The 26,275-nt window shown below is 42.4% G+C and overlaps 1 protein-coding gene across 2 annotated transcripts; it reads left to right on the top strand.

Annotated features, from left to right (window-relative positions):
• The first annotated feature begins 251 nt into the window (after positions 1-251).
• Wee1 (WEE1 G2 checkpoint kinase) lies at positions 252-25,207 on the top strand. 2 transcript variants are annotated; one of them, XM_059268887.1, is made up of 12 exons: positions 252-1,179; positions 2,503-2,708; positions 4,223-4,283; positions 4,410-4,582; positions 5,115-5,236; positions 8,118-8,264; positions 12,482-12,577; positions 13,623-13,708; positions 14,415-14,585; positions 14,837-14,982; positions 18,727-18,818; positions 25,029-25,207. In XM_059268887.1, exons 1-12 carry the CDS (start codon positions 601-603, stop codon positions 25,145-25,147), a joined length of 1,998 nt encoding a protein of 665 aa, XP_059124870.1. In that variant the 5' UTR covers positions 252-600; the 3' UTR covers positions 25,148-25,207. The 2 variants fall into 2 exon arrangements, with proteins under 2 accessions (XP_059124870.1, XP_059124881.1); XM_059268898.1 differs by lacking the exon at positions 25,029-25,207 and having other exon boundaries at positions 261-1,179; positions 18,727-20,052.
• Positions 25,208-26,275: the final 1,068 nt, after the last annotated feature.

Below are 26,275 nucleotides of genomic sequence, written 5' to 3'. Positions count from 1 at the left end.
CATGGCCCCACGCCCCTCCTCGCAGGGCGGCTCCCGGCAGGCTCCGGTTCTCTAGGCATAGAATCTAGGCGGGGTTCTGTGCAGTCCAGACCCGCTGATTGGTCCGCCACGCCACGACCCGCCCAGGACTGGCGGCGCGCCCAGGCTGTGGGGCGTGGCCAGCGAGTTCGCGCCAAAATCGCGTAGCTGGTTCCTCCCCCGCGGGCTACGTCGCGCCCTCCCTGTTTTTTCAAACCCGGGGCTGGGCGGGGATTGGTGGGCTGGGCCCTCACGTGGTTAACGGTCGCGGGAAGCCGCGGAACGCGAACTTGCGGCCGAACTTGCGGAGACCTTCGCCTCGTACCGGGACTGGCCAGTGTCCACTGGTACTGACCGCGCCGCGGCCGTCGCCGTCGCCGCGTCGGGAGCTCGGAGCACCTCGGAGCCGCCACCCCGGGAGCCGCCGCCGGCGCCGTAGCGCAGGCCTGCTGCAGCCTCCGCCCGGCGCGCCGGATCGCACGTGGCGGACCCGCCCCCTGGGCCAGCCACGACCTGGACGCCGCCGGCCTGTGCTCGCCTGTCCTCCGCTCTCCCGTGCTCCGCCGTAACTGCAGCCGGGAAATGAGCTTCCTGAGCCGACAGCAGCCGCCGCCCACCCGCCGCGCCGCGGCCGCCTGCAGCTTGCGGCAGAAGCTCATCTTCGCCCCGGGCAGCGATTGTGAGGAGGAAGAGGAGGAAGAGGAGGAGGAGGAAGGCAGCGGCCACAGCACCGGGGAGGACTCGGCCTTCCAGGAACCCGATTCGCCGCTGCCGTCTGCTCGCAGCCCCGCCGAGGCCGAAGCCGAGCGCCGCCGTTCGCCCGGCGCGGAGCCCAGCAGCCCCGGAGAGCTGGAGGACGACCTGCTGCTGCGGGGTGGCGGCGGGGGCGCGGAAGCGGCGGGCGGCGGCGGCGAGGGCGACTCTTGGGAGGAGGAGGGTTTCGGCTCGTCGTCGCCCGTCAAGTCACCGGCCACCGCCTACTTTCTGGGCCCCTCGTTTTCGCCGGTGCACTGCGGCGGCCCGGGGGATGCGTCCCCGCAGGGTTGCGGGGCGCCGCGGGCCATGGAGGGCCCTTGCTCGCCGCAGCCCGACTATCCAAGCACCCCGCCGCACAAGACTTTCCGCAAGCTGCGACTATTTGACACGCCACACACGCCCAAGGTAAGCGGGGGACCTTGGGCGTGTTCCAGGGTCTTTAAAAAAAAAAAGGCCGCGGCGCTGCAACCGAGCGCGCCGCTGTTGGGGTTCGGTTACATAACCGCCCCGCCGCACCCCGCTCGCTGTCCTGCGCCGCCACCAAAAAAAAAAAAAAAAAGAAAGTTGGCAGCCCCTCTTTTTGGCTCTGCCCAGAAGTTGTCGGTTAAGATTATGTAACTGAACAATGGGCCTGGTCTATAACTTCTTCATCTTACAAAGGGGCTGGTCCTCGCTGTCCAGGTGGCTGAGGATTTGGCCCCGGTGGCGCGGTGTGCTGGGATGCCGGGTTGGTGCGGGCCACCTGACACTCCGAGCCATATGCTGCCTTTTAAACGCGGTGATCGGGCCTGTAATTTGGGGAGCACGGGTAGAAGGAGTTAGGTTTATTAAAGGTTTTTTTTTTTTTTTTTTCCCCTCCTGTACTTGTGGTTTCGTATTATAAGGCGTTAGAGAGGCTGCGTTTCCCTTTGGGAATTCTCTGCGTTTACAGTCATGAAGTCATGATTACAACAGGTAGTTTTTGACTTGTCTTTTGGGACTTAGTATTAGGGAAGCTCTGTGTTTACCCTGGGGTTTTCTCTGAGGTTTTGTTGGCCTATGTGTCAAAATTAATGTGTCTTAAAGAAGTGTGTGTTCAGCACCCGTCAAGAATAACCCGTGAACATATATACACTATCACTGGTAAATACTTTAGAAGTTACACGCACATAAAAAAAATCAAGATCACATACTTCCCCAAATTAAGACAGACACGGCACCTGTAAGTTTAACACAGAAAGAAGCCTTTTAAAGGGAGTCTGTATTTATTGATTTCCATGCACCCTGGAGAATACGTGTGTTTTTGAGCGTTGCTGTTTTATTAGCCGACTTGCCCAAGGCAGGTTCCCTCTAGAAGTGAGGGGAGGAGTCCCCTGAGGTAGCCTTCAAAAGCCTTCTTGACGTGGATGCGAGGACTTTTTGAGACTGATTGCTTTTATTTTTAGAATGTTGAAAGAACTTGTTAATTTTTAGTCACTATAAGTGTTCCTTTTAAGGACTAAGAACCGGATTTTACTTTGCTATCTTTTTCAGATAAGTAGTTAGTGTTCAACCTGACCCCTAAGTCAGCCACTGTTTATTTTACTTGAAATAGAAGGAAGGCTTGTGTGTTCCCACTCCCTTGTTCTTTCTTTTCCCCAGGTGGGGTAGTGGGATCTCTCCCTGCATGGGTTCTTCGTTCACTATGTGATGCCACTTAGAAAGGCCAGTGGAAGGCTGTATCCTGAAGATTGTCTTTTCCTTTCCCAGAGTTTGCTTTCCAAAGCCCGAGTAATTGATTCCAGCTCTGTTAAACTCCGGGGTGGTTCTCTATTCATGGACACAGAAAAATCAGGAAAAAGAGAATTCGACACACGGCAAACTCCTCATGTGAATATTAATCCTTTTACTCCGGATCCTGTACTGCTTCACTCCTCAGGACGGTGTCGTGGGAGAAAAAGAGCATATTTTAATGAGTAAGCCTCTCTAGTTTGGTTCCTCTATACACCTAAGATAGGTTCCAAGTACTATCAAAATTCAGTTTCTACATTCATGAATGAATGTCTGTGCTCTGAAAGTTTTCACTTCATCAGCCCTCAGCTCGCAAGAGATAGATAGATCATCTGTAGAAAAGAAGTGGTATGGGCTGTGAGTCCGAAGTCAGCCTGGTCTACAGAGCGAGTTCCAGGACAGCCAGAGCTGTTACACAGAGAAACCCTGTCTTGAAAAACAAAACAAAACAAAAATGGTATAAGAAAGGAAAAGAATAAGAAACCGTGATTCCTGGAGAGATGGCTTAGGTGTTTGAGAGCTCTAGCTGTTCTTGGGTTCAGTTCTTAGCACCAGTGTGGTGGCTTACAACTGACTGAAACTCTGTTTCCAGGGGACCCATTGCCCCTTCTGACCTCTTCAGGTCCTAGGCATGCATGTGATATTCATACATGCCAAAAACCTTTTATTTTTACTTAAACAAAAACAAAACAACAAAAAAACCTAGACCAGGCAGTAGTGGTGCACACCTTTAGTCCAAGCACTCTGGGCAGAGGCAGGTGGACCTCTGAGTTTGAGGTCAGCGAAAACCGGGACTGTTAAACAGAGAAACCCTGTCTTGGAAAAAAACAAATAAACAAGGCCTAGATTTCTACCAATTATTTATTTATTTTGATGTGCATTGGTGTTTTGCCTGCATGTATGTGTGAGGATGTTGGATCCCCTGGAACTGGAGTTAGAGACAGTTGTGAGCTGCCATGTGGGTGCTGGGAATTGAACCAGGGTCCTCTGGAAGAGCAGCCAGTGAGTGCTCTTAACCTATGAGTCATCTCTTCAGCCCCAAACCTAGATTTCTTATCAGACATCTAGTATCAACTAACCTGAGAGTTATTATTACTATATGTATTTATTTGTGTGTGTGCAGGTCACACACGTGAAGGTTGACTTTGGGGACTTGGTTCTCCTTCCACTGTGTGGGTCCCTCAGATGTCAAGAGGTGGCTAGAACCCTTACCCTTTAGAACCCTTACCCTCTTGAGCGATTCTCAACCTTCCTAATGCTGTAACATTTTAATTCAGTTCCTCATATTGCGATGACCCCCAACCATAAAATTATTTTTGTTGCTACTTCATAAGTGTAGTTTTGCTGTTATGAATTGTAATGTAAATGTCTGATATGTATTTTACATTACCCCAAAGGGATCTGGACCCACAGGTTGAGAAGTGCTGCTTTGAGCTATCTTGATGGTCAGAGAGTTGATTTATAAAAGCTTCAATTTTGGTCTGTGTAGCAGTAGTCTAGTCAGTGAGCATGTCTCAGTAGGGATTTTTTTTCCATCAGTTTAGTCAAATTTTAGGGTTACAAAATGAACTATATGCTTTCTTTTTTATTTCTACCCATTAAAAATCCATTTTACTCTATGGTTAGTAGGTAAAATTTTTAACCTTAAGTTGATGTGTGTTCTGATATATTGGTAAAAACACATGTATTCTTCTTTCAGTTCCTCTGAAGACATGGAAGCCAGTGATTATGAGTTTGAAGATGAAACAAGACCTGCTAAAGTAAATAGCTTTTTATATTTTAGTTAGTAAGTATATGTCTGCATGTTACATAAGCAGCAGAACCTAGGTAGAATAATTTTTAAATTTCATCTTTGTATTATACCTGGATACTCTGCTTTATTACAGAGAATTACAATTACTGAAAGCAATATGAAGTCACGGTATGAAACCGAATTTCATGAGCTGGAGAAAATTGGTTCTGGAGAATTTGGTTCTGTGTTTAAGTGTGTGAAGAGGCTAGATGGATGCATTTATGCCATTAAGCGATCAAAAAAGCCATTGGCTGGCTCTGTTGATGAGTATGTATTAAATATTTTTGTCTTTTGTATTTTGTCTCCTTTGTTATTGATAAATAAAGTTTTAGGTAACCAAACACCTAATGCTTTTATTTATTTATTTTTTTTTTTCGGTTTTTCGAGACAGGGTTTCTCTGTGTAGCTTTGCGCCTTTCCTGGGACTCACTTGGTAGCCCAGGCTGGCCTCGAACTCACAGAGATCCGCCTGGCTCTGCCTCCCGAGTGCTGGGATTAAAGGCGTGCGCCACCACCGCCCGGCCCTTTTATTAAGACTGGGTCTCATGTAGTCAAGCTAGCCTTGGTGAACTCACTATATACTGATGATTTTGAACTCCCATTCTCCTGCCTCAGTTTCCCTGATGGTAGGGTTACAGTGTGTACTACTATGCCAGTTTGCATAATTCTTAGTTCTCTTACATCACTTTTTAGCATACCATTAGTTTAAAAAGGTCATATTTACTTTATGGTGCTTCAGATGATTTGATTTAGTCCTGAGTAGAAATGATTTAACATTCTATTAATATTTTTCTTCTAGGCAGAATGCTTTGAGAGAAGTATATGCTCATGCTGTGCTTGGACAGCATTCCCATGTGGTTCGCTATTTCTCTGCATGGGCAGAAGATGACCATATGCTTATACAGAATGAATATTGTAATGGTAAGTGATGTCATGTTCATTCATAAACTTTTAAGTTTAAAAAATAAACACCATGAGAATATTACGATCTTCCCCAGCTCTCTTTCTCGTGTGTGTGTGTGTGTGTGTGTGTGTGTGTGTGTGTGTGTGTGTGATTTTTAAGATAGGGTCTTACTATGTAACCCTAGTTGGCCTGAAACTCTTTGTAAACCAGGCTGGCCTTAGACTCACAGAGATCCACATGCTTCTGCCCACCCAATGTGGGCATTAAAGACATGTGCTAACCCCACCTGTCTCCCTTTCTCATCTTTTATCCAGAAGAGTAACATGAGTTTCAAGTTGGAAGCCTTATCTGTTCTGTGGCATCTATATTCCTCAGTAGTAGAACTTGTTCTGTTATATGCCTGTCACTCAGTGCTGAGCTTCCTGAAAAGACGGCATACTGGTAGCCTTGCTGTGTATATTTTGTTATTTCCTAGCACACAACATAGTTTGTGGGCATACAGGAAAGATTATCTTAAGTCTGTTACAGTCTGTGGTTGTAGAAGAATAATAATGATGAGATGAGGCAATTACAATAAATTGATTGGGTTCTCTGTTTTGGAGGCTAGGAAGTCTAAGAACATGCCACAGCATCTGAGGTGGTCATTCAGGCTGTATCTTTCCATGTGGAACGTAGGGTTTTCACTGTATATTCCTGGATGGAGCTCTATATATGCAGACTAAACTGTCCTCCAATTCACAGAAATCTTCTGGCCTTCCTGAGTGCTGGGAATAAATGCACGTGCCACCACTCCTGGCCCCTTTTTTTTCTTTTTCAATGGCAAATTTCATGATGACAGTCCTTTCCTTTGCTGCACTAGGGTTGAAATGAGAGTCTCTAGAATGCTCTCAAGTGACCTACCTCTGAGCTATGTCCTCAGATCTTTTTATATTTTGTTTTGTGACTTGTTTTGCTAAGCAGTTAGCCAGAACTGGCCTTGAGCTCATACTCTAGCTAAAGCAGACCTTGATCTTATGATATTCTAGCAGGTTTGTACCACAAGGCCAGACTTAATTTAACATTAATCCCTTCTGGAAGGTACAGCCCTCTGACCTATTTATCTTTACTAAGGCCCAGCTTCCAACACTTGAACTTTGGGATACACATTCAAATCATAAAAAAGTTTTCAATGAATTTTCACTGCATTTAGTTTTCACATTTTGTGTGCTTCTAACATAGATGTCAGTTTCTCATAAAAGGACAATGACTCCATTCATCTAAATTTAGCCATTTCTTGAAAATATTCTGAAATCCTTCTTTATTCCCACCATCTGTCCAGTCTAGTTTACTGCTAGAATTCATTAATACATCTGTATTAAGTAAGGTTTTAGGTTTTTCAAGACAGGGTTTATCTGTGTATCTCTGGCTGTCCTGAAACTCACTATGAGGACTGAGCTGGCCTCGAACTCACAGAGATCCTCCTGCCTCTGACTTGTGAGTGCTGGGATTAAAGGCATGCACCACCACCGCCCTGCTAAGCCTACAGAGTGGGTTGTTTGTATTTTTAAATTGTTTCCATAAAGATTAGAGATGGCTCAGTGTTAAGAGTGCTTACTGTGTAATAACAAGCGCTAGAGTACAAATTGCAGCATCTGTGCAGCAAGTTAGGCTTCCTGAGTATGCCTCAGACCCCTCCTCAGCTCCCAGGGAAGCAGAGACAGGAGAATCACTGGGGCTTGCTGCTTGGTAGTATAACTGAGTGAATGAGCCCTGCGTTCAGGGAAAGAACCCTTTTATTCTTTCCAGATGGACACACATAAGAACATTCACTTACACATACACATATATAAATCTTTGTTAAAAGAAGAAATATAGCTGCATGTGGTGGCACATGCCTTTAGTCCTAGCACTGAGGAGGCAGAGGCAGCAGGATCTCTGAGTTCAAGTCAGCCTGGTCTACAAATCAAGTCCCAGGACAGCTAGGGCTATTACACGAAGAAATCCTGTCTCAAAAAAAAAAACAAAAAAACCCCCAAAAACAAAAAAGGAAAAAAGAAAGGTAGTTGGGTGCGGTGGTGTACTCTTTAATTCCAGTACTTGGGAGTCAGAGGCAGATGGATCTTTGAGTTTGTGGCCCATCAGCAGGGCTATATAGAGACCCTGACTCCAAAAAAAAAGAAAAAAGAAAGAAAGGTTTAGAAACATTTGATGGTAAGGTTTATTCTTGTTCATTTTCATAATAGCTGGTAGTCTAATAGTTTGTGAATCAATAATGATGTAGGTAGTAAAGACCTCTTCCTTTCCCTGCTGTAAGTCAGTTTCTTGGTTTATTTAGAGACATGGTCTTGCTATGTAGCTCTGGCTGGCCCCAAACTCACAGATGCTTGCCTGTCTCTACTTCCAGAGTGCTGAGATTAAAGGTGTGTGTCACCATGCCTTGCTCTTGTTCTTCTCTCTGGAGGTTTCCCCATCAGAAAAAGAGAAAGAAACTGATATTTTACTCTGAGAAAGTGAACTGAGTTGGTTGCTGAGGTTAACAAGTTTAAAGAAAATTTAAATCATGTTTTCCCCTCAGCGCTGAGAATCTATCCTAGAACCTATATATACATGTTCAGTAGGCATTGAATCCTGCTATTTTTAGATTTTGAGACCAAGTTGACCAGACTAGCTTCAAACTCATTTTGTAACCTAAGCTGGCCTCAAACTTTTGGTCTTTCTGCCTTAGACTCCCAAATAGCTGGTATTATGTGCCTAAATCACCAGGCCTGGTGTTTAAATTGTATTTTCTATATTTGTTAGTATATTTTATACTAAATAATAAATAAAAGTTCAATGTAAAGAGAAGGGAAAATAATACATTTTTATAAATTTTAAGAAGGGGAAATTAACAAAAATGTTAATTTTTGCTGTCTTTGTTAGGTGGGAGTTTAGCTGATGCTATAAATGAGAACTACAGAATCATGAGCTACTTTACTGAAGGAGAGCTGAAGGATCTGCTTTTGCAAGTTGGCCGGGGCTTGAGATATATACACTCAATGTCTTTGGTTCACATGGATATAAAACCTAGTAAGTATTCCAGATATCTGACTGTGTCGACCTGAATATTGGGAATAAATTACTTATTACATATTGTAGCAATATGCAAACATCTTCCTACTTTTCATTGATTACTTACTAGTATTGTTTTATAATGGGAGGAATAGGCGCACACACATACTCGCACGCACACACACACACACACACACACACACACACACTGGCCCAAGTATTTCATAGTTGAATCATTTAAACTGGTATTTGTTTGAGGATCATACTGTGTGTCTGGTTATATCATTTTCTTTTTTCAGGTTTCACCCTTCTTTTTTTTTTTTCTTTTTTAAATATATAATTTATTTTTGTTTTCTATTCATTGGCATTTTGCCAGCATGTATGTCTGTGAGGGTGTCAGAAACCCTGGAACTGGATTTATAGACAGATGTGAGCTGCCATGTGGATGCTGGGAATTGAACCTGATCCTCTGGAAGAGCAGCCAGTGCTCTTAACCACTGAGCCATCTCTCCAGCCCTTCTATTTCTTAAAAATGATAGACTTAATCCTACAGATACACTTTTATGTTTTTTGTTTGTTTGTTTTTTTGAGACAGGGTTTCTCTGTGTAGTTTTGGTGCCTGTTCTGGATCTCTGCCTATAGACCAGGCTGGCCTCAAACTCACAGAGATCCACCTGCCTCTGCCTCACTAGTGCTGGGATTAAAGGCGTGCCCCACCATGGCCCGGCTCACTTCTATGTTTAACTGGTTGCTTTCTTGTATTTTTAGCTTCTGTCTTTCTTATATTTCCTATAAATTGGAAGTTAGAAGGGTCGATGGATTCAAATTAATCATTGCAGGCAAGGTGCTTTTCTTAAAAACCAGCAACAACAAAAACCAATTAGCTGGCAGTGGTGGCGCACACCTTTAATCCCAGCACTCAAGGCAGAGGCAGGTGGATCTCTGGGTTTGAAGCCAGCCTGGTCTACAGAGCGAGTTGCACTACAGCCAGGGCTGTTATACAAACCCTGTGTGTGTGGAGCAATTAATTTTTAATTTATATGTATGTATGCATTTGAGTGAATTTATGTGCACCATGTGCAAGCAGGAGTCTTTGGAGGCTAGACAAGCATGTTGGATACCTTGGAACTGAAGTTAGAGGCTTTTGTGAGCTACCACGTAGGTGCTAGCACCCAATCCCAGTCCTCTGCAACAGCAGTAAGGACTCTTAACCATTGTGCTATCTCCACATCCCTGGCAATGTTCCGTTAAATTGAGTTTTACAGATTAAAAGATTTTGTTTTTATTCTAAGGGAGCATGTTGATTTGATAAATTTTAAGTAGTTTTATACAACTTGTGAATTGAAGTTAAAATTTTTTTCACCTGAGTAAAGTTTTTTAAAAGGAAGAAAACAAATGTAGCATCATACACCTTTAATACCAGCACTTGAGAGGCAGAGGCAGGAGGATCTCTGGGATTTGGAAGCCAAGCTTGGTTTACATAGTTAGTTCCAGGCTAGCCAGGACTGCATAAGTAAACCCCTGTCCGTCCGTCCCCCGCCCCCCCAAAAAAAGGAAAGAAAGAATGTTTGGACATAGGTATGAGATCAACATCTGTAGTTAGGCAATATTGCTTTATCTTACATTAAGCAACAAATACAGTGAATCTTTGTATAACAAGATTCAAAGGCTAGAAATACTAAGGGACATAAAGTTAATTTTTTTGTGTATGATACTGGGGTTGAAAAAAAACAAATTTACAAATATCACCATAAATATATTTTCCTATAAAGTGAAACTGCACAGATGAGTAATAATTATGGTGTACTAAAATCAATATTACATTGATAAATCTATTAAAATGAAATATGCAGGTCTGAAGCAATGGGTCAGTGGGTAAAAAGTACTTGCTGTGCAGGCATGAGGACCAAAGTTCAGATCTTTGACATGTGTGTAAAAGCTGAGTGCACAAGTATACATCTGTTACCCCAACATTGGAGTGAGATGAGGAGAGACTGAGGGATGGGTCCTGGGAACTCGAGGGCTAGCCAGTGAGCCAAACTACAAGTTCTCGGGCAGTGAGAGACCTTCTCTCACAGAGTAAGATAGTGAGGATGAAGGAAGACATCTGACAGCAGTTTCTGGCCCCCACACCCGTATGTCATACACCCATATACCAAAAATAAATCTGCCACTCAAACTTACGTCAGTTATGAGGTTACTTTTAAGAAAAAGAAGTATTGGCCAGGCAGTGGTGGCACATGCCTTTAATCCCAGCACTTGGGAGGCAGAGGCAGGTGGATCTTTGTGAGTTCGAGGCCAGCCTGGGCTACAGAGGACAGGCTCCAAATCTATACAGAGAAACCCTGTCTCAAAAAAAAAAAAAAAAAAAAAAAAAAAGACAAGAAAAAGAAGTATTGTTTGTAGTAGGAAATAAGCCATAAACAGTGTTGGATATAGGTACAAATGACCCATTCTTCCATTCCAGCCTGATAGCATTAGTTTAAAATTAAGTTGTTGGGGGCTGGAGAGATGGCTCAGAGGTTAAGAGCACTGACTGCTCTTCCAGAGGTCCTGAGTTCAATTCCCAGCAACCACATGGTGGCTCACAACCATCTGTGATAGGATCTGGTGCCCTCTTCTGGCCTGCAGTCATACATGCTGTATACATAATAAATTAATCTAAAAAAAAAAAAAAATTAAGTTGTTGGAACTGCAGAGAGATCGATTGGCAGTTTAAGAGCTCTTACTATTGCAAAGAACCCAGCACCCACGTGGTGGTTCACAACCATCCATAACTCCATTTGCAGAGGAGCCAATGCCTTGTTCTGACCTCTGTGGGCAATGAGTATATACATGGTGCACATACATACATACATGCAGGCAAAAATATTCATAAAATAAAATTAATAAATCTAAAATAAGATTAGTGGGTCCTTTTTTGTAGCATTAGATTACTGTTAGCTTTTGTATTCTTTTCTTTTTTTTTTAAACATTTATTTATTTTTTATATAGCATGTATGACTACAGGCCAGAAGAGGGCACCAGATCCCATTACAGATGGTTGTGAGCCACCATGTGGTTGCTGGGAATTGAACTCAGGACCTCTGGAAGAGCAGTCAGTGCTCTTAACCTCTGAGCCATCTCTCCAGCCCTTTTGTATTATTTTCTAAGTTAATAGAATACTGAAGATTAATATATAGGCAAAAGGGTCTTATGCAGTGACTCCCAAATATTTAGAGGTCATTGCTAAATTAAAATATATTCCCTAGGGCGGTGGTGACACACACCTTTAATCCCAGCACTCCTGAGGCAGAGGCAGGTGGATCTCTGAGAGTTCGAGGCCAGCCTGGTCTACAGAGTGAGTTCCAGGACAGGCTCCTAAGCTGCACAAGAAACCCTTTCTCAAAACACCAAAACCTGAGGCTGGAGAGGTGGCTCAGAGGTTAGGAGCACTGGCTGCTCTTCCAGAGGTCCTGAATTCAATTCCCAGAAACCACATGGTGGCTCACAACCATCTGTAGTGAGATCTGATGTTCTCTTCTGCCATAAAGGTATGCATGCTGATAGAGCACTGGTATATATAAAAAAAATCTTTAGAAAACAAAAAACAACTAAATCTATATGTATTCCCCAGGCATACAGCCTCATCTTTATCCCTTGAGGTTGTTATTCTCACTAAGATTGGGGTAGAATGTAATCTGCATTTTTTTTTTTTTAATGTGCATTGGTATTTTGCCTGCATGTCTGTGTGAGGGTGCTGAATCCCCTAGAACTGAAGTTACAAGACAGTTGTGAGCTGTCATGTGGGTGCTGGGAATTGAACCCAGGTCCTCTGGAAGAGCAGTCAGTGCTCTTAACCGCTGAGCCATCTCTCCAGCCCCGTAATCTGCATTTTTAAGGCTTTCTGGATGATTTTTTCCTGTGATGGTTGTTTAGTTTTCTCCTTGTACCATATAGTTTCTGAGGATTGAACTCAGGTTGTCAGGCTTGGTAAAAAGTGTCTTTACCCACTGAGCCACTCACTAGCTTTACGGATTTTGTTTTGTTTTGTTTTTTTAAGGTAGGGTTTCTCTGTGTAACAGCCCTGGCTGTCCTGAAGCTTGATTTGTAGACCAGGCTAGCCTTGAACTCACTGAAATCTGTCTGCCTCTGCCTGAGAGCTGGGATTAAAGGCATGCACCACCACGCCTGGCTCTCTTGGTAATTTTTATATTTGGCCTTGTTTGTTAAATATGGTTATTATTACTAAACAGGTAATATTTTCATATCTCGAACCTCGATCCCGAATGCTGTCTCTGAGGAAGGAGATGAAGATGACTGGATATCCAACAAAGTTATGTTTAAAATAGGTAAAACTATCTTGTTAACTGTTATAATAACTCAGGTTAAAATTAAGAGGGGTTGGTGTGTGTGTGTGTGTGTGTGTGTGTGTGTGTGTGTGTGTGTGTGTGTGTGTAGGTGTAGGATGGGCATGGCAGGCATGCATGTGCAACAGAGCATGTATGGATGTTAGAGGACAGGCTTAGGTGGTAGTCCTCATGTTCTATCTTGTTTCAAGTTGGGTCTTTTGTTTGTTGTGCACTGCTTTGCCTAGCTGGCCTGTGAGCTCCTAGGATTTTCCTGTCTCTCCCTCCCATCTTGAGGTAGTTCTGGGTTTGCAGACATGTGCTCCTGTGTTGACTTTTAGATGGGCTCTGGGGATCTGAATTCTGATAAAATTTACTTACTCTTTTTTTTTTTTTTTTTTATTTATTATGTGTACAACATTCTGCCTCTATGTATGCCTGCAGGCCAGAAGAGGGCACCAGATCTCATTACAGATGGCTGTGAGCCACCATGTGGTAGCTGGGAATTGAACTCAGGACCTCTGGAACAGTATGCAGTGCTATTAACCTCTGAGCCATCTCTCCAGTCCAAAATTTACTTACTCTTGATAAAATCAAGCATTTTTTTCACTGAGCCATCTCTGTAACCCTCTTTTTGAGTGTTTGCCTTAATGTAAATGCACCATGTATATATGCTTGGTGCCCGAAGAGGCCAGAAGAAACATCCCCAGGGACTGAAGTAACAAGTAGTTGTGAGCTACTATGTGCGTGCTGGGAACTGAACTTTGGTCCTTGGAAGAGCAGCAAGTACTCTTACCTGTTGAGCCATCATCTCTCCAGCCCATATACTATACTGTACTTTGAGACAAGATTTCATGTATCCCAGGTATGCTTCCTTGAACTTGCTGTATAGCCCAGATAGCTCAGGATCCTCCTGCCTCTACCCTGAGTCCTAGGATTACAGGCATGTGTTGTCATAGCTGGTTTATATGGTTATAAATACCAAGCTTTGTACATGCTGGGTAAATACTCTGCTAACTGAGCTACTGTGCTTTTCTAATACGTCTAGGTGATCTTGGGCATGTGACAAGAATCTCTAGTCCACAAGTTGAAGAAGGTGATAGTCGTTTCCTAGCAAATGAAGTTTTACAAGAGGTAATTTATTTTTCCTTGGTTTATAGTATTTGCCTTGTTGACAGAAGACTGATTTCAAATATGTTGAAAATTAAGCAACTAGTAGACTAAAAGTAGAAAGTCTTAACCATCACTGAGGGATATTTAATCTGGCAAGGATTCCGATGGCATTAAAAGTTGTTCCATACACTACGAGTGGAGCTTCAAAGTTGCATAAGCCTTTCTAGAGACCAAACTGTTCACTATATTGTATTTAAAAGTCACAATTCCACTGACCTAGAATTTTCAGCCCCAGAAGTTTTTCTTATACAAATGATCATGTATACATAGAGAACAATGTGAAAATGTTGTATTTACTAAGGAAGTGAAAGGTAAATTATGACATAGTGTCATAATTTATATAAAGTGTAATTAGTCTCCTTGCTCTTCTCTCCATGCACATTGTCTACATATTCATCCCCAAAGGCATGATACTTGCTTATGAGCATGTCATTGGGCAACTGATAAAGTAGCATCTATTTTTAGATATGTATTTAACCCCTTCCCCCAGTTTATTATTTGTAATTAAAAAAAAAAAATCATCTTCCTAAATTTAGCAGCTTATTTTCTGAATAGATGCTTAAATGTGGCATTGAAAAAGTTTTTAATGTGATTTTACATAGACTATCATGGTGTGCAATATTTTATTTTGACTACTATCTTAATTTTTTTCTCTTAAATTTTACAGAACTATAGTCATCTCCCGAAAGCAGATATTTTTGCCCTTGCTCTCACAGTCGTGTGTGCTGCTGGTGCTGAACCCCTTCCCAGAAATGGAGACCAGTGGCATGAAATCAGGCAGGGTCGATTACCTCGGATTCCACAAGTGCTTTCCCAGGAGTTGACAGAGTTGCTAAAAGTGAGTGGTGTTTTGTGAAGTACTCTAGTAATGCCTCAACATTTCACTAAGTAGTCGTCTTTCGTTTGTTTGGGTTTTTTAGAGATAGGGTTCCTGTAGCTCCGACTGTCCTGGGAACTGTGTAGACCAGGCTAGCCTCGAACTTGAGATCTGCCTGCCTCTGCTTCCCGAGTGCTGAGATTAAAGGCACGTGCCTCCATGCCCAACCATAAGTAGTAGTTTTTAATTCCAATTTTGCTTCTGTTTCTTAGGTTATGATCCATCCTGATCCGGAAAGAAGGCCTTCGTCGATGGAGCTGGTGAAGCATTCAGTGTTGCTGTCTGCATCTAGAAAGAGCGCAGAGCAGTTACGAATCGAATTGAATGCTGAAAAATTCAAAAATTCTCTTTTGCAGAAGTAAGGAGGGGTTTTTTGTTTAGTTTTGACTCTGTCATTCTCATTGGTGCTCAAATTTTGAGAGATCGTTTAGGGTTTTGTCAAACTTTGTAATTATGTGCTTTAGGAATATTAAATGGGATTGGGGCAGTGGCTCAGGTTGGTAAGATTTTTCCCACATAAACACCAGGACCTGAGATTTTAAAAGGTTTGTTACCATCCCACTTGTAAGAAGCTGGGCACAGAGTCTTGTGTCTGTAATCTCAGTGCTGGAGAGGCAGAAACAGGTGGGGTCCCTACCTGAATTCAGTCCCCAGCTGAATCATTGAGCTCTAGATTCAGTGAAAGAAAGCTGGAGAGATGATTTACCAATTAAGAATACTGGCTGCTCTTCCAGAGGACTGAGGTTCAATTCCCAGCACCACATTGGAGGCTCACAACTGTTTGTGATTTCAGTCCTAGGGGACCCATTGCCCTCTTCTGGCTTTCTTGGTACACACATAAAGCACAGACATACATGCATATAAAACAGTCACCCATACACATAAGTCATTTTTTAAAAAAAGCTTTATGTTGCAAACATTAAAGATTTTGAGTATTAAAAAAAGAATAAAGTAGATGTCAATTGAGCAAGACATCTAATGTTGACCTCTGGCATCCACATGCACTTGTACAAGTGTGTACCTGCACAACTAGAAACACAGACAAATATTAAGGCTGAGTCGAGTGTACAGACATAGACATGTGATCCCAGCTGCTGGGGAGACAGAGGCAGCAGGATCACAAGTTCAAATTTTTCAGCAGTGTTGAAGCTCAGCCTGGGCAACTTGGTAAGACCCACCCTGTCTCAAAAAGTAAAGGGTCAGTGAGTGGTGGTGCACACTTCTAATCCCAGCACTCAAGAGGCAGAAGCAGGAAGAGCTCTGTGAATTAGAGGCCAGCCTGGTCACAGAGTACATTCCTAGTCAGCCAAGATTGCATAATGAGACCCTGTCTGAAAAAAAAGGATGGGGTTGGGTTAGTGTTAAGAGTGCTAAGCCCAGCATGCACAAGGTCCTGGATTCATCCTCAGCACAGAGAGGCTTGAGGGGAAAAATGAGATGGGATATAAAGAAAGGGTAAAGAGAAGGCTCAGTGGTAGAGCTTTTTGTTGTCTAGGATGTGTGATCTATATTCAAGAACAAAACAAAAATATTTAACAGCGTGGCTGTTTGCAAGTGTTCATTATCTCCAAGCTCTAAATCATGGTAGAAGCTAAATCAACCTTAACATATTTCCTCTAGACTCTCACCAAAATTAATGTTTCCCTATAGCCTGTTTTATGAAATGGTGAAATTAATGTCAATTATGTTGCTACTTTTTTTTTTTTTTTTTTTTTGGTTTTTCGAGACAGGGTTTCTCTGTGTGTCTTTTCGCCTTCCCTGGATCTCACTTTGTAACCCAGGCTGGCCTCAAACTCACAGAGATCCACCTGCCTCTGCCTCCCGAGTGCTGGGATTAAAGGCGTGCGCCACCACCGCCCTTCTTTTTAAATTTTTATTGGCATGTATAATTGTGGGAGAGGGAACATAACACTGTGCATACATGGAGGTCAGAAGACAACTTTTAGAAGTCTGTTTTCTCTTTCCACTTTTATCTGGGCTCCAGGGATTGGACTTAGTTTGGTAAATTTGTGTGACAAGTGCCTTGCTTGCTAAACATCTCACCTGCTTGGTGAAACGGTTCTTATATTTGACCTGAGGGACTTGGCAGTTTCAGAAAGCTGGTTGCAAATACAAAGTTGATTTAACCAAAAAAAAAAAAAAGTTGTATGTGTTGTATGCATATGTGTACCCATTTGTATAGAAACTGAAGGTGAATGTCAGGTGTCTTCCTCTCTCCTCCCTAATGTTCCCCTTCAATTTTTTTTTCCTTACTCTTCATCAAGACGGGATTTCTCTGTGTAGCCCTGGCTGTCCTGGAACTCCCTGTGTAGACCAGGCTGGCCTCAACTCAGAGATCCACCTGCTTCTGCCCCTTTCTGCCTCTGCAATTAAATTTATGTACCACCATAACAGGCCTAATTTTTGAAATTAGAATCTCTCATTGAACCTGGAGCTTGCCAGCTCAGCTAGACTGGCTGTCTGGCAAGCCCTCAGGATTCTCCTGTCTCTGCCTCCCAGCTCTGAGATTACAGGCTTGTGCTGTCACACCTATACTGCTTCTCACACTCATAGGTGAGGACCATATCTGTGGCTCTACCATTGAGCTAAATCTTCAAACCCCCACCCTGCTTTCTGTGTGGGTGCTGGGGGTCCTCATGCTTATTTTTTTTAATTACATTTCATTTATTTTGTGTGTGCGCATGCACATGCTATGTTTTGATCTTTCTACCATGTGGATTCTGGTGATCAAAACTCAGGTTGTCAGACTTGGTGGCAGGTATCCTCATCAATGAGCCTTGTCACCAGCCCCAGGTGTGGCATACCCATATAATAGCATCCCCTGCACCTCAGTGCTAGGGATTGAACACAAGGCCTTTCCCTATGCTAGGCAAGTTCTGTAGCAATGAGCTATGCCCCTCATCCTTTTTACTTTTTGAAGTAGTATTTCATCATGTAGTCTAGGCTGGCCTCAAACTCAGTATGTAGCCAAGGCCAGCCTTGAACTCTTCCCTCTATTTCTCTAACCTCACCCCTTTGTGTTGGGATTATAGGCGTGTGCCACCATGCTCAGCCTGTTTCTTTTTTGAAATGGAGCTCATCTAGCCCCTGAATTACCTTGAAGTTACTATATGGAAGAGGCTGACATTGAACACCTTCTAATTCAGTTTGCTGTCATTTTTACTCTAACTTTAAGAGGTTTTATGTTAAATATAAGATTTTTATACTTAAATTCTAAAAATTATACTTTTTGTCTTTGATATAAATTGAAGTGTAATTTGAAATTATTTAAGACCCAAAGTCTTAATAACATCTTTATTATTTAATTCTAAAAGCACAAGTCACAAATTTGAGTATATAAGCTAAAACTCTGTTATATTTTTCTGTTTCTCAGTTGCATCTCAGATAATTGATAGTATGTGAATATTTAATGACAATTGTCCTAGTTAGGGTTATTATTACTATGATGAAACACCATGACCAAAACAACTTGGGGAGCAAAGGGTTTGTTTGACTTACATATCCTAGGCCATTGAGGAAAGCCAGGCAGGATCTCAGAACAGGGCAGGCACCTGGGAGTGGGAACTGATATAGAGGCCATAGAGGAGTGCTGCTTTCTGGTTTGCTCCTCATGGCTTGCTCAGTCTGCTTTTTTGTTTGTGTGTTGGTTTGTTTTGTTTTTGTTTTTCAAGATAGGGTTTTTCTGTGTAACAATCCTGGCTGTCCTGGAAATCACTTTGTAGACCAGGCTGGCCTTGAACTCACACACAGATATATACCTGCCTCTGCCTCCCAAGTGCTGGGATTAAAGGTGGGCGCCACTGGCTCAGCCTGCTTTTTTATAGAACCCAGGACCACCAGCCCAGGGAGGCACCACCACCCACAACAGGCAGGACCCTCCCACACCAATCACTAATTAAGAAACAGGCTTGCCCACAGCCTGATCTTGTAGAGGTATTTTCTCAGTTGAGGCTCCCTCCTGTCTGATGACCCTAGCTTATGTCAAGTTAGCATAAAACTAGCCAGCACAGCAATTCTGTTTGTATTTGGCCTCCTAAACTTTTTCCATAGGATTAATACAGTAGGTAAATTAAATGTCTTGCTTCCTTTTTTATTTTTGTAGAGAACTCAAGAAAGCCCAAATGGCAGCCAAAGTTGCAGCTGAGGAACGGGCACTCTTCACGGATCGGATGGCCACTAGGTCCACCACCCAGAGTAATAGAACTTCTCGACTTATTGGAAAGAAAATGAACCGCTCTGTCAGCCTAACTATATACTGAACTGCTCACATCCCCCACTGCCCCCCACAAAAAAAAAACTGTGACAAGAGGAAGCTAGGTTGAAATCACTGCTAGAATCCGCTTTGCATTTACTTTGTCCATTGGGATCAGTAGTTTTCCTGAAATGCCTTGTAGGACTTAAGTGAATTACAGTTGAGAGCTATATTCTGACTTGGCTATGTCAGGCTTTTGTCTCATCTTCCCGTCTGTTTCATGTAGGATGTCAGTCACTGTTGGATGTTCCACCAGCCTTTGCAGGGTTAACCACTGTGGTGGTATGCTGCTTATCATTCACTATTGCAGTGTAATGAAAGGTATCTTTCCTTGTTACGACCCTTAGAAAGGACTCAAGGGCTTTACTAGGAACATCCTCTCCCTTCAGAAAGGGAGACACTCAGAGACTAGTACTACTCAGCCTCCGATGTACCTGTGTCAGTCCATGTCTCTTTTTTCTATTGTGAATTATACTTGTATATCCAACTGGGAGCACTTTAGGCATCGTGTGCACCATGGAATGGTCGTTCTGTGGGCCTTGCCTTGTGAATTTGCTGCTATTTTAGTTTCCTCTTGCTGTAAAACTAGCATTAAACAATCATTGTTGTTAATAGGCTTTCTTTCAAAACAATTATGTGAACTATGTAGCTGCTCTTCATGAAAAGCAGCTTTGCCTTTTTCCCTTTGGACTTTGAAGCTAGTGCATTGAAAAAATGCACCTATCCCCTCCTTGTTTGAACGCTGTATTAATGTAGTATAATTATTACTGGTTTTGTAATTTTTTCTTATAATGTCTTTCTCTGACTTTAAAACATGTTTCCTTCCTCCTGTCAAGTCTTGTACTTGGTTGTAAGGTTAGCCTATTTTTAAATGTTTCTCCCGGTTTCTCTTCAATATTTGTGTATATAAACCGATCTTGGTAATACTGTACATAGCTGTTTGAAATGCCAGAATGACTTCTGACTATTCCAAGTTTTACACAAAATACATTTTACCTGTGATTAGCCATTCAACTAACAAGGTTTGGCTAATAGATGTTGCCCTCCAAAAGGAAAAAAAAATGTCTCATTTGTTTTCCTATTAACTTTGGTCTGAAAAGCATTGCACTTGTCTGTTTGACTTGTGTTATATTAACATTGACTGGTGTATTAAAAGTCGCTCTGTGCTTACCTTAATTGTCTAAATCTTCATGGTGCTTGATTTCTATTTTATATCCCCTCACTGCTACATTACAAACTATAAGACATGCCGTATAAAGTGATAAGAACAGAGTGTGCTTCCCTCTTTGTTGCTGGCTCTTTGAAATAGGTTCTTACCTTATAACCCAGGGTGGCCTGAAACTTGGCTCTCTCTCCTCAATCCCAGTGCTGGACTTAAAACCTCTACTACCTATTTTGATGGGATGTGGAGCTTACTGGCCCTTTAATGATGTGCTTTAGTCCATGATAGTTATATCTTGAGATTCCATGAGAGTTTTGAATGCTTTTATCAGTATAAATGATATATTTAAGCATATTGCATGTTCTTGCATGTGACACTAGAAATGAGGTATAATTTAGAAAAGTTCAGGTACAGTGGATAAAATATGTGTAATTCATAGCTTTCTAACTAGACTGAGTCACAGAAAAACTTAAGCGTTTTAAGAGGCTGGCTTGTGTGTGTGTTTGCACACAATGAAGACAACCTAGGGCCTTGCCCTTGCTAAACGCCCCTTCTAAACACCCAACCCAGTTTACTCTTAAAGATTTTATTTGTGTTTATGTTTTGTCTGCATGTGTGTATGTAAACCATGTCTGTGCCTGGTGCCTGTGGAGAGATCAGAAGAGGGCATCAGATCCAACAGGTGATCGTGAGCTACAATGTTGGTGCTGGGAATGGAAATAGTCCTCTGCAAACGCTGCAAATGCTCTTAACTGCTGAGCAGTCTCTCCAGCGGTTTTTGATATTTTAAAAATACTACTTTTGGCTGGGCAGTGGTGGCACATGCTTTTAATCCCAGCACTTGGGAGGCAGAGGCAGGTGGATCTCTGAGCTCAAGGCCAGCCTGGTTCTCTGAGTTCCAAGATAGGGCTACACAGAGAAACCTGCCTGGGAAAAAACAAAACACAACCCAAACCGTACTTTGTGTGGGCATGTTGAGAGGTGAGTGCATGCTATGGCATGTGTGGGGAGCAGAGGACAGCTTGTGCAGGTCTCCTTCCGCTGTGGGGTTGACCTCAGATTATCACGTTTAGCAGCAAGTGCCTTTACTACTGAGCCATCTCCATAGCCCTAATGGCATGTTTTGTTTGCTTTTTGTTTTGTTTTTTGACAGGGCTTTGCTTTGTCATTCAGACAAATTTCAAGACCCTTTTCTTAGCTTCAGTGCTGAATTAGGAGTATTTGTCACTATGCCTAGCCATATGGCATCTTAAGCTAAATTTAGAGCTGTATGTGGTAGCTTAGGCCTGAGTTCCTCTAAGGAGGGTAAGGAAGGAAGGTTGCCTTCAGTTCAAGGCCTGCTTGGGTTCCACAGTGATCTCTAGGCTAATCTGGGCAAAGTGTAAGAATGTAAAAACAAAACATAGAGCTGTGAGAGGTAGATGGATACATTAATAAAAGCTGGTTGGTATATGAAAGGCTGAAGAAGCAGAAGAGATGGCCCATCCCTGTGATAGCAACACTTGGGAAGGCTGGATGAAGCAAGAGGATGGATACAAGTTGGAAGCCAGATTGGCTATTTAGCAAGACTTTGTCTCAACAGAAGAAAGGTATACAAAGTGGATAGGCCAGGCATAGTGTCTCAACTCCTTTAAACCCAGTACTTGGCAGAGGCAGATGGATCTTTGTGAGTTTGACACCATCCTGGTCTATATAGTGAGGCCAGCCAGGACTACACAGACACTTGTCTCAGAAGCAAGAAAAAGTGGATATTTGGTGTCTGTTTTGACCATTTTCAAGTTTCCAAAGTACATTTTTCTAGTACACTAGCTTCAAAGAAACATCCAAGTTTTTTTTTTTGTTGTTTATTTATTTATTTTTTGTTTTGTTTTTTTTCCCCCAGAGCTGAGGCCGGAACCCAGGGCCTGTCTGTGCTTGCCTATAGGCAAGCGCTCTACCACTGAGCTAAATCCCCCAACCCTACATTTAAGTGTTTTTCATTAAGATTTGTGGTAACATTTCACACTTTTAACAGTGTTAGCTTAAGTATTAAAAAATCTGATATTTAATGTACAAACGGAAATCTTTTTGTTTTGTTTTTCAGGACAGGTTTCTCTGTAGCTCTGAAGCCTGTCCTGGAACTCACTCTGTAGACCAGGGTGGCCTCGAACTCACAGATATCCACCTGCCTGTGCCTCCTGAATGCTGGGATTAAAGGCGTGCACCACCACTGCCCTACTCAGAAAATATTAAACCATCTGAAAGTTGCTAAGAGTTGTGCTTAGATTCAGTATAAGATACTTTGAATCATTTTTGTCTCTAAGAGGTATATAAGACCAGTAGAAATTAGTTTTGAGGCCTGGCAGGCTGGTTTACCACCAAGCATGGTGACCTCAGTTCCATCCCTCAGATCCACATGGTAGAGGAACCCATTTGTCCTATGACCTTCACCTGCATGGCCTGTCACATGTATGGGCACACATACATAAATAGAAGAGTGTAATTTTTTTTATTATTTAAATATATGGTTGGAGAGATGGGTCAACAGTTTAGAGCACTTACTGCTCTTGCAGAGGACCAGAGTTCATTTCTAAGCACTCACATGGCAGCTCACAGCTAATCTATAACTCCAGATCCAGGGCATCCAATGCCTTCTTTGGATCTCTGGCTACCAGGTGCACACACATGGTGCACATGTGTAGGCAAAATACTCATTAATAAATTTGTTTTATGTGATTATTTTCCTGCATGCATGTATGTACACCCACCACATGTATGCTTGATGCCTGTGGAAATCAAAAGGGTGTCAGATCCCCTGGAATTTGAGTTACAGATGGTTGTGAACTACCATGTGGGTTCTGGGAATCAAATCTGGTCCTCGGCAAGAGCAATAAATGCTCTTAACCACTGAAGCAATGTCTCCAACCCCCTAAAAAAATGTTTTGTTTTTAAATAGTATTTGCTTACTAGGGACTTGGGATAAGTTACAGGAGATTCATTGATATACATAATAACAAAATGTGTTGTCCATGTTAGTGGGGTTGGGTAAGGTAACTTGAATAATGATTAAAAAAATGTGAGATTATCAAAAAAATATTAAGATGCAAAGTGCTATTGCTGTTTGAGGCAGATAATTACCATTGATAAACTTTTGAAGGCTGACTTTAATAAAAACCAAAAGTGGTTGGGAGGAGGATTCAATATAATTCACTGCAATATTAAAACTGTTGCTTTATTATGCCAGAAAAATATTTTATGCTAAGATATGCGCAATACCCCTTTAATCAATGAGCTAATTCTACATTTTTAAATTATAGTTGTTTTGTGGCCTGGGTAGTGCTGGGTAGGGCTTTGATGTGGAGGTCAGAGGACATCCTCCAGGAATCAGCACGTTTTCTCTATCACATAGGTCCTGGGGATTGCTCTCAGGTCTCCAGGCATGGCAGTGAGCACATTTACCCACTAAACCATCTCACCAGCTCCAGGAAGGACAGTTTTCAAGCTTGCTTTTTTTTTTTTTTCCTAACTATACTTTGTTCCAGAGGTCAAGAAATTATGGAATTAACAAAGTTCCCAGGCTATATAGAGAACCTGAATTCAATCCCAGAACTCATATAAAAAAGCCAAGCATGGTGGTATGTGCTTGGGGCTTGCTGGTCGGCTAGCCTAGGCTGCTTGGAAAGGTCCAGGCCAGTGAAAAACTCCAACCTCAAAATCATGGTGAATGTTACCAAAGAAATGGCAGCTCAAGTTGTGCCTCAACGTGTACATGTGTGTGCACAGAAGCATGCACGAGCGCACATGCATGCACACATACACACACACACACACACACACACACACACACACACACACACACCCTAAACTAAGGGGCTCAAGAAAGTCCCAGTGGTTAAGATTACATGCTGCACTTGCAGAGGACCTGGGTTCAATTCCAGCACCCATATCAGGTGGTTCACAACTGCCTGTAACTCCAGTGCCCAGGGATTTGACCCTCTCTTCTGGCCTCTGGGCAACAGGAATGCATGTAGTGCATATATAAACATACAGGCAAAACATATAAAAATATTTAAAACAACGGATTGCACTCTAAACTAAAACTAAGTTCCTAACAGATAGTCTTAAGTGCTTGTGTCTTCATGAATATGTGAGGGATCTGAGGTGGGAGAAGAGGGTGTTAGATACCTGGGCCGCTGGAGTTGTAAGCAGTGTGAGCTACCTGATGTGGGTGCAGTGTTGGGAATTGAACTTGAGTCCTGTACAAGAACAGGATGTGTTTTTTTTTTTTTTTTTTTTTTTTTTTTAAGATTTATTTATTTATTATGTATACAGCATGTATGACTGCAGGCCAGAAGAGGGCACCAGATCTCATTATGGATGGTTGTGAGCCACCATGTGGTTGCTGGGAATTGAACTCAGGACCTCTGGAAGAGAGAGCAGTCAGTGCTCTTAACCTCTGAGCCATCTCTCCAGCTCCCAAGATGTGTTGTTTTGAGATTTTATTTTTTTATGTACATTGGAGTTTTTCCTTGCATGGACGTCTGTGTGAGGATTTCAGATTGCCTGGAACTGGAGTTATGGACAGTTGTTAGCTGTATGTGGGTGCTGGGAATTGAACCCAGGTCCTTTGGAAGAGCAGTCAGTGCTCTTAACCTCTGAGCCATCTCTTTAGCCCGAGGATGTGTTCTTAACCTCTGAGGCATCTCTCTGGTCCATTTGTGGACTTCTAAAGCAATTTGTGGACTAGTTAAAGCAATTGATGAAGAGGATGCATGAAAGGTTTTGGATATTGTGGAAATCTTAAGCGATGCTTCACTGAAACTAGTTTACAGAGTGCATGGGTCTTTCCCCTCAAACCTGGTTGCATTGTCAGAAGTTTCTTTAAAACAGTAGGTTTTTATAAAAAATGGAAAAATAAGACATTGAAACTGTCCCTCTCCCAACATTTAGCATTCAAAAACTTGAGAAGCACTCATCTGAACATCTTTGAACTTCTTTTTCTTTGTGGCAGATGTCCCTAATTTTCAATGCAGTTCAAAGGTCTGTGGAGTAAGGAGAAATATCTGTGTATGCTCTAGGAAGATTTACCAGGAAAAGATGACATGTTCTGGCAAAACTTCATTAAGCTAAGAGTCTGGGAAACCTCAGCCATTCCAGCCTTTGAAGAAAAATACCTTGAAGAAACAGAACTCGGATTGTTTAGTTTTGTATAGCTAATAAATATTTTGAAGAGTATATGTTTTGAGTGCTGACATCCTTATGGCATGAAATGGGTTCAAGGTTCAATAAATTTGGATAATTTCTAGGAGGGGGTCACCTTTGTGAAGGCTCAGGCTGGAGAGATGGCTTATTGGTTAAGAGGACTCAGCATTGGGCAGCTGATGACCTCCTGTTAACTAGCTCCAGGGGATCTGATGCCCCCTATTGGCCTCTTCTGGTACTTGCTCACACACGGTGCACATACAGACAAGCAGAAAAACACACATATAAATAAAAAAATTAAGTATATGGAGATATGTCGTGGAATATTAGTTTAAGATGTGTTACGCTTGTTTATGCTGTAGAATATTTGTTTAATGATGCAAAAATGTGTTGCATTTGTTTAACTCTGTAAAGCTGTGTTACTTTGCCTGCCTAAAACATTTGATTAGTCTAAATAAGAGCTGAATGGGCAATAGCTAGGCAGGAGAGAGAGATAGAAAGAATAAATAGGAGGAGAAATCTAGGCTTGAGAAGAGAGGAAGGAGCAAGAAAAGGAGGAGAAGAGGATACCAGGGGCCAGCCACCCAGCCACACAAACAGCCATGGAGTAAGAAGGAAAGAGAAGTATGTAGAATAGAGAAAGGTAAAAGCCCAGAGGCAAAAGGTAGATGGGATAATTTAAGAAAAGCTGGCTAGGGCTGAGTGGTGGTGGTGCACGCTTTTAATCCCAGCACTTGGGCAGCAGGGGCAGGTGGATCTCTGTGAGTTCCAGGACAGCCTGAGCTACAGAGTGAGTTCCAGGCCAGCATCAGGGATACACAAAGAAACCTTGTCTCAAAACCAAAACAAAACAAACAAATGAAACAACTCTGCACAGTTCCACTGCCATCTTCCCCTCTCAACAAGGTAGCTGACAAATTTTCTGGGTACACTACATAATCTCTTTAAAGGAGTTTATCTTTCTAATTTTTAAATTAACCCCATGAGACTTAACACACAATATTTAACTCCTATTATTCCCCCACTCCTAAATCCATTCCTATCTCCCCACCCTAC

Source organism: Peromyscus eremicus, chromosome 1 (assembly GCF_949786415.1).
Source record: "Peromyscus eremicus chromosome 1, PerEre_H2_v1, whole genome shotgun sequence".
Lineage (NCBI taxonomy): Eukaryota > Metazoa > Chordata > Mammalia > Rodentia > Cricetidae > Peromyscus > Peromyscus eremicus.
Note: the sequence above shows the minus strand (reverse complement) of the source record. Positions and strands in the feature narration are given on the sequence as shown.